We start from the raw sequence: 8,481 nt of genomic DNA on the forward strand, positions 1-8,481 counted from the left end.
GTTTGCTAAACTTTTAAACTGGACCGAAGGTGACATGACAATGGGTCGGTTGTCATGCTTTTTCTGGCAGATGTTTGCAAGCTAAACAGAATTGGTATTAGTGACTTCATTTTAGATCAAAATATGTATTGTGTTAGTTTCAAGGGTAACAGTTTGACCATATCCTGCTGGCATAACTCTTAGAGGCAAATACTAACACTAATAACAGTATTGCTGAAATAATATTTTTTAATTGAGTTGTACATTGGAGCGTTGCTTGCACTTTAATTTAGTCAATTTAGTTACAATAAATGAGTGCACTCTGCTGGGATATGATTATGTTTATTATGCTGAATACATTAGCAATGCTGATGCAATGTAAGATTTTGATTAAAATGGCAAAATAATATACATTTGCACTACCTTTGATTATTTTGTGTGGAAAAGGGGATCCTTGGGGTGTCCAACTCTGACATTGCGCCATTGAGGTTGAAATTTAAAACGGGTTTAAAAAGGGTTAAATTAGGGGTAGGGTTAAGTGTAATGACATCCCAAGGATTCCAATTATCACCTACCATGGGTGTGTCTCTCCGCCCTAACAATTGGAGTCATCCATCCTCTGGATTGGTGGATACATCTCATTATTGTAACCCTTTTTTAAACACAAACTATATTTATATCGCAACTAGTTCTATAGCAGATTAGTAAAAATTGCCTTTTTCCCTTCAGATTACCTTACTTTCAGTTATTTGAACATGAAATCATCTCTAAAATATCACTATTTTTAAAACAAGCCATAGAAAGTTGTTTGCAATTTCAGTTTTATTCACCAGAAAATAAACAAATATTAAAACAACTATTTTGGTTAAACTCAAATATACTAATCGATTAAAAAAAAAAGTTATTTTTAGATGATTGTTTAAAATGGTATAATCTTTGTAAATAATATAAATAAAACTAGTGGAGTTGTCACACATGCAGTTTACAAAATTATATGAAAATGTCTGCTCTAGAGATCGTATGGAACTTGTCTGTCAGCCCTGCACTAAATACCAAAATTGGCAAAAGAAAATTGTGCTAAATAAAAATGTATGCTAGTTTAATTTAAGGACCAAAAAATGGACCGCTTCACAATAGATGTTTCAAAAGAGTTGGAAGGAGATTTTCGATGTACAAAACAACGCCAGAAATGTTTTTATTCAATTTAAATTATACTAAATTCTTGCAACAAATAGAATGTTATACACTGCTCAAAAAAATAAAGGGAACAGTAAAATAACACATCCTAGATCTGAATGAAATATTCTTATTAAATTCAATTTTTCTATAGTTGAATGTGCTGACAACAAAATCACACAAAAATTATGAATGGAAATCAAATTTATCAACCCATGGAGGTTTGGATTTGGAGTCACACTCAAAATTAAAGTGGAATACCACACTACAGGCTGATCCAACTTTGTTGTAATGTCCTTAAAACAAGTCAAAATGAGGCTCAGTAGTGTGTGGCCTCCACGTGCCTGTATGACCACCCTACAATGCCTGGGCATGCTCCTGATGACGTGGCGGATGGTCTCCTGAGGGATCTCCTCCCAGACCTGGACTAAAGCATCCGCCAACTCCTGGACAGTCTGTGGTGCAACGTGGCGTTGGTGGATGGAGCGAGACATGATGTCTCAGATGTGCTCAATTGGATTCAGGTCTGGGGAACGGGCGGGCCAGTCCATAGCATCAATGCCTTCCTCTTGCAGGAACTGCTGACACACTCCAGCCACATGAGGTCTAGCATTGTCTTGCATTAGGGGGAACCCAGGGCCAACCGCACCAGCATATGGTCTCACAAGGGGTCTGAGGATCTCATCTTGGTACCTAATGGCAGTCAGGCTACCTCTGGCGAGCACATGGAGGGCTGTGCGGCCCCCCAAAGAAATGCCACCCCACACCATGACTGACCCACCGCCAAACCGGTCATGCTGGAGGATGTGGAAGGCAGCAGAATGTTCTCCACGGCATCTCCAGACTCTGTCACATGTGCTCAGTGTGAACCTGCTTTCATCTGTGAAGAGCACAGGGCGCCAGGGGCGAATTTGCCAATCTTGGTGTTCTCTGGCAAATTAAAAACGTCCTGCACGGAGTTGGGCTGTAAGCACAACCCCCACCTGTGGACGTCGGGCCCTCATACCACCCTCATGGAGTCTGTTCCTGACCGTTTGAGCAGACACATGCACATTTGTGGCCTGCTGGAGGTCATTTTGCAGGGCTCTGGCAGTGCTCCTCCTTGCACAAAGGCGGAGGTAGCGGTCCTGCTGCTGGGTTGTTGCCCTCCTACGGCCTCCTCCACGTCTCCTGATGTACTGGCCTGTCTCCTGGTAGCGCCTCCATGCTCTGGACACTACGCTAACAGACACAGCAAACCTTTTTGCCACAGCTCGCATTGATGTGCCATCCTGGATGAGCTGCACTACCTGAGCCACTTGTGTGGGTTGTAGACTCCGTCTCATGCTACCACTAGAGTGAAAGCACTGCCAGCATTCAAAAGTGACCAAAACATCAGCCAGGAAGCATAGGAACTGAGAAGTGGTCTGTGGTCCCCACCTGCAGAACCACTCCTTTATTGGGGATGTCTTGCTAATTGCCTATAATTTCCACCTGATGTCTATTTCATTTGCACAACAGCATGTGAAATGTTTTGTCAATCAGTGTTGCTTCCTAAGTGGACAGTTTGATTTCAAAGAAGTGTGATTGACTTGGAGTTACATTGTGTTGTTTAAGTGTTCCCTTTATTTTTTTGAGCAGTGTATATAAAAGAGATACAACCATCCCAGCTCTGCAGATTTTCCTGTGAAGAGAGAGAATCATTAGATCACTAAAAACATAATATTTTAAATATTCGATGAGGGCTGTATCCAATGGGGATGCTATGCTACTAGCATAATTGTATGAATATGCATAGCCATCTTGTGACAACTCCGATATAAAATGTTTTATGTCAAAGTTCCAGGGATGTCATGTGTCCTACACTCTTAACAACTTAAGCATTACGAAAGTTATATTTGATCAAATAAATCTCACATCACAAATAATTAATACATTTTTGTTGTTGACCAAATTCAACACTAATTGACCTCCATACAAAAACTCCTTGCTTCCTTTACGTCTCTGGTACGACTGAGCGGGTGTGGATCCGGCTATACAAGAACCGTGTGACATAAATACTTAACCATATTCAAGAATGATGGCACGCACTGGCTTGTTAAAACGAGTACACCCAATGTTGTCCCTTGATTGGCTCACCTACTTTCTGTTTCAAAATTTGATTGGTTTGATTGTGAACCCCTAAGAAATATGTCCATTCCATTGGTAGGCTGGAGTTTTCTTCTTGCGTTTCGTCCCACTGTCAAATCTGCTAGCGAGCTGCTCTGGAACGTCTTGCTGGGGCTCATTGTTCTGGGATTGGTATTTAAACGTGTTACAAAGAATGAGAAGAGTTACTCTTTTTGTGAACGGGACGTCCAAAAATGGCAAGGTGCGTACAGTTAGCTTAGCTATTGGGCTAACGATAGCTAACTGTACGGTAAGACTGTCTATGTAATGTAACGTTAATGCGGCCCTAAGCTTCGATGCAACTAAGCGAGTTTGTAACAGCCAAATGTCCCAACAAACTCGCTTAGTTGCATCGATGCTACGCGGCCCATATAATTTGTGTTGCTAGTTAATCTGAGGTTGTTTGGCATTGGGAACACGAACAAACGTAGCTATCGACCTACTAATTTCCTAGCTAGCTATATGGCTACATTACAGGTAGACTCAGCAATATGACATCATTCAAAATGGGGCCATTTCCTTCTTACAGAAGTCAAGTTTTTCAAACAACATTTAAACCTGCCACCCACCATTGCCTCGTCACACTGTTGGTATGTTTTAAGGGAGGGGCACATTTGGAAGAACTGGTGCCAGTCTTGGAAGATTTTAACTTTGTTGTTGACATCTGTATATAAGCAGTCGTCCAGCTGTGTATCGTCATGTTATATTGCTGAGTCTACCTTTTAGTTTGCTAGCAAGATAGAATGGGTTTGCCCAAATAAGTATGTTTTGTGACAATAACTCTGTTTTCCTTCATTAGGTTGTAGCTGTGTATGGGATCTTGGCCGACCTGTTATCTTTAGCAAGCAATAAATTGGGAATCAAAGCCTGTCATTTATACAATGGAAAGGGTGGTCTTATAGATGACATAGCGCTCATCAGGTAGTGTACATTTCCTTCAACACTTTGTAGCTTTATGTCTTTGGAATGTCCTTACTCCAGCCAATATTACATATTAATTTCTCTACTATTCCTTTATTATAGGGATGATGATGTTTTGTATGTCTCAGAGGGAGACCCCTTTGTTGGTGGGTTTGTCCTCTAATTCTTTCCTAGTCTTTTCAAACCATTTGGTTCTGAAGAATGTGGTGAGTTATCCCTCTGAATAATGTTATTTTAGACCCACAGAATGATGTCAGGACTACAGACGGCCTGCCTAGGGCACACACAGATTGGCTGACCCTTAATATTGGGGGGCGTCTCTTCACCACCACACGGTAAGCAATGGAGGAGTTGTTTCAATGGTCTATGAATATCAAAAGTCACATAGGAATATCTCTGTTAATATTATTGCCATCTACTTTCTTTGGTCACTTTTTTTTCTCACAAACTATGGTTCTTTTTACAGCAGTACCTTGGTCAGCAAGGAGCCAGAGAGCATGCTTGCTCGCATGTTCCGGGAGAAGGGTAAACAATAAAGTTTGTCACCTCTAACACTGCTGACCTTATACATGAGTCCTTTTCTGTTGGGATTTACCCATAATTATCGGCTCTTTGCTCTGCAGATGTATGGGGTAACAAGCAGGATGAACGGGGAGCTTACCTGATTGACCGCAGCCCAGAATACTTTGAGCCTATTCTTAATTACCTGCGACATGGCCAGCTCATTATCAATGAAGGTATCAATTTACTTGGTAAGTATGGCATTTTACAGGTGACACTTTCATTATCTTTATTCTACGATAAAGCTCACAGATTAATGATATCATTTCAGTTGTGCATGTTGACTACAGCATGAAATCTTGACAACATATTTGCTCTTAGTAAATCTAATCTGTTTTTCAGGGGTTTTGGAAGAGGCTCGATTCTTTGGAATTGAGCAGCTGGCTGATCAGTTGGAAGTAGCAATAAAGGTGATGAACTCATGGCCTTATGGATGACAAGCAAGCTCCATATTTCAAATGATTCATTTAATTTTGTCACAGCATATTGATCCATTTCACCACATGCATTTCTCCAGAATAACCAGCCACCTGAGGACCACTCTCCCATCTCTCGCAAGGAGTTTGTTCGGTTTCTGCTGGCTACACCCACCAAATCAGAGCTCCGCTGTCAGGTAAAACCACATTTTCCACAAGGACAACGCACTGCTGAACATTCGATGTGGTGTACCTAAAATGTGACCATGACAAATAATACCTGTCTCCATCCAAAAGGGACTTAATTTCAGTGGTGCTGATCTCTCTCGCCTCGACTTGCGCTACATCAACTTCAAGATGGCCAACCTGAGTCGCTGCAACCTGACACATGCCAACCTATGCTGTTCAAATCTGGAGCGGGCTGACCTCTCTGGGGCCAACCTCGATGTAAACCCATTAGCTCCTTCATTAGCTTGTGAAACATACCTGTTACAGCGTGTCAACATTTGAAAAATTAACAGTATTTTGAGGGGACTCATTTTGTTTCTCTGTTTTAGGGTGCTAACTTGCAGGGTGTAAAAATGCTCTGTTCAAATGCTGAGGGGGCGTCTCTCAAAGGATGTAATTTTGAAGACCCATCTGGTCTAAAGGCCAACTTGGAGGGTGAACTTGAATTTATTTGTATTATAAGAAGAATGAGAAATATGGAACTGGTAACACTTGTATAACCTCTTGTGTTGAACGTCTAATGTATGTCTTAGGTGCCAATCTAAAAGGTGTTGACATGGAGGGAAGTCAGATGACTGGAATTAATCTGCGTGTGGCCACTCTAAAAAATGCTAAACTGAAGAATTGTAACCTACGGGGTGCCACTTTGGCAGGAACTGATCTTGAGGTAAGCAGAAGGTATTTAAGTGGATTAAATTTAAGACTAAATGATCAAGTAAATCTGAAACATGGAATCAGACAGCTCTTATAATAATTAGTTTTTTCAGATACCATAAAGTAGCATCCATTTTAAGAACAGTATTACAGTTTTATTACTGTGACATCTAAGGTTATTGCAAAGAGTACTGACTGGGTAGTACCAAGAATACTGACAGTTTTGTTTTACTCATCACAGAATTGTGATCTGTCTGGCTGTGACCTACAAGAGGCCAACTTGAGAGGGTCCAATGTGAAGGGGGCCATTTTTGAAGAGATGCTGACTGCATTGCACATGTCTCAGAGTGTCAGATGACTCCCCTGCACATCCCACCTGGATTCAGGCTGGTTAATCTCATGAATGCCTGGCAACGATGTTATTATGCCAGCAAATCCCACCCACCCCTACTATCAAGCTTCCTGGACCCTTATGCAATACATGCATTTTATGCACATCCTTGGCATCCCACATCCCTTCCACCTGATATACTAGCTTTAAATCTCTTGCACTAGAGCACATCCAGGGTTATCTGTTTCTGTTATGTAGTGGGAATATTTTAAATGTCTGACTGTCTTTCCTTATTTTATTTCCCAAAACCAAAATATTGAATGTTCTTTATGTATGTTTACTATTATATCTGGATTCAATCCTAACTTATTTTTATGATTTCTAGATGTGTATTTTCTTGATTATTTAATGTCTGTAAATCAAAGATTATCAAACTATATAATTGCGTGAAAGTAAAAAAGGGCCTCAATCAAGACTGTGGTAAAGCATAAATGGGAGATGACATTGTGACTGTACATACTTATCAATGTACTTAAAGTACCAGATATGCTTTATGATTAGGATGTTTATTTTCTAAGTCAAAGCCATACCGTAGCATGGTGAAAATGGCAAATAATTTGCTGTTATTGCACCACACAATTATGCTGTGGAATTCATTTTTCATATAAGACTGTGGGTGTTGACCTGTATTTAACCGAATTTCAAGTATGCAATGTACTTTTTTTTTCTTTTTCTTTTTTTCCTTGCTGCCTGTCGTTTTTGTGTTCTCTCTGAATCTACCTCCTTATTTTCTACCCCTGTCTGATATCTAGTTGCATGCATTTCACTGTAGTTTTTGGCTCTTGTTGTATGAACTTCATATCCAAATATGATAAGTTATCAAAGTGAATGTGTTTTAATTGTGTTACTGTCATGTTCAAGCTTGTGTAGCACTTAGTTGTGTAACACTCCCCTCAAGGAGACAACAACCAATGAACAGGGCATCTCATACAGTCATGTCTTAATTTTGCTTTGCACAAATGTCTAAATGGTATGTGTTGGTCAATAACTTCAGTTTTATTCACTCATAGGACACTAAGTTAAATGTGATTCTAACAATGTATTTCAAATCTAGTGCTTCCAAAATGTTATTAGGATAGCAAAATGTTATCACTGCTGGACTGTGATTTTTACAATCTCACATCAGGTCTTTTAGAACAATGTCTGCATGTTTAAAGATGGCATTTTCTCTGGCTGAGGCTGAAAGATTTTGAGACGCAATATTCCCTCTATACTCTATTTCACTGTCAATAGGTACTCATCTGTCATGATAATGAAGGCAATCATAAAGAATATTGCACCTTGAGTGTGGCGATCCTCATTATCAGAACCTTGAAAGAACAATGGTTATTTATTTTGATATAACATTGTATTCAAGAAATATTGGATGAAAGTTCTTTAAATAGGTGTGTTTCTCTTTCCCTGTCTATAATTATTGCACTCAACCACAAAAATGTAATTCAATAAATTACTATTATTATTTTTAACTATCTGTGTAATTAATTACTTGTGCAAATGAAATAATGGTATCTTTTCACTAACTTTCCAAAATAAGTCTATGCCCTGTGCCTGATTAATTTAATTGTTGCTGCTGTAAAAGTGCACAATCATGCCCAAAGTATTTTAGGCTTTTAAAATGCCCTTTGGGTTCCTGAAGTGGAGATACTTCGTGCTGCTCTGCAATATATTTTTGAGTGGATTCTTTAATTCCACTTTTTTGTGACCTCAGACGTGATGGGACTAAGGAGCCAATAAAACCTCAGACACATTTATCTGCTCAGATAGAGTAAGGCTGACTATTTGTCGAATAGAAGACAAACATGTCCTGTTGTTGCTGCTGCTCTTGGTGGTGGAACTACTGTCACAGGGTTGCTGTCAGCATTGGTCCTATGACATGAGCCCAGGGGGGAAGAGACAGTCTGGCAGCCTGTCTGAAACCATGGGAAATGTAAGTATTTTACCTATTCATAATGTGGAAGTAGGTCTATTCACAAAAGGTTGTGATGGTGCTTATCCAATGATGGGAGG

General features: G+C 39.9%; 1 protein-coding gene across 1 annotated transcript; it reads left to right on the top strand.

The window, feature by feature from the left end:
• The first annotated feature begins 3,163 nt into the window (after positions 1-3,163).
• Positions 3,164-7,940, top strand: LOC112248452 (BTB/POZ domain-containing protein KCTD9). The gene is made up of 12 exons (XM_024417483.2): positions 3,164-3,505; positions 4,103-4,224; positions 4,327-4,370; positions 4,463-4,559; positions 4,691-4,749; positions 4,848-4,976; positions 5,128-5,195; positions 5,303-5,398; positions 5,499-5,648; positions 5,759-5,864; positions 5,963-6,096; positions 6,325-7,940. Exons 1-12 carry the CDS (start codon positions 3,458-3,460, stop codon positions 6,439-6,441), a joined length of 1,170 nt encoding a protein of 389 aa, XP_024273251.1. The 5' UTR covers positions 3,164-3,457; the 3' UTR covers positions 6,442-7,940.
• Positions 7,941-8,481: the final 541 nt, after the last annotated feature.

Source organism: Oncorhynchus tshawytscha, linkage group LG04, assembly GCF_018296145.1.
Source record: "Oncorhynchus tshawytscha isolate Ot180627B linkage group LG04, Otsh_v2.0, whole genome shotgun sequence".
In the NCBI taxonomy this organism is placed as follows: Eukaryota; Metazoa; Chordata; class Actinopteri; order Salmoniformes; family Salmonidae; genus Oncorhynchus; species Oncorhynchus tshawytscha.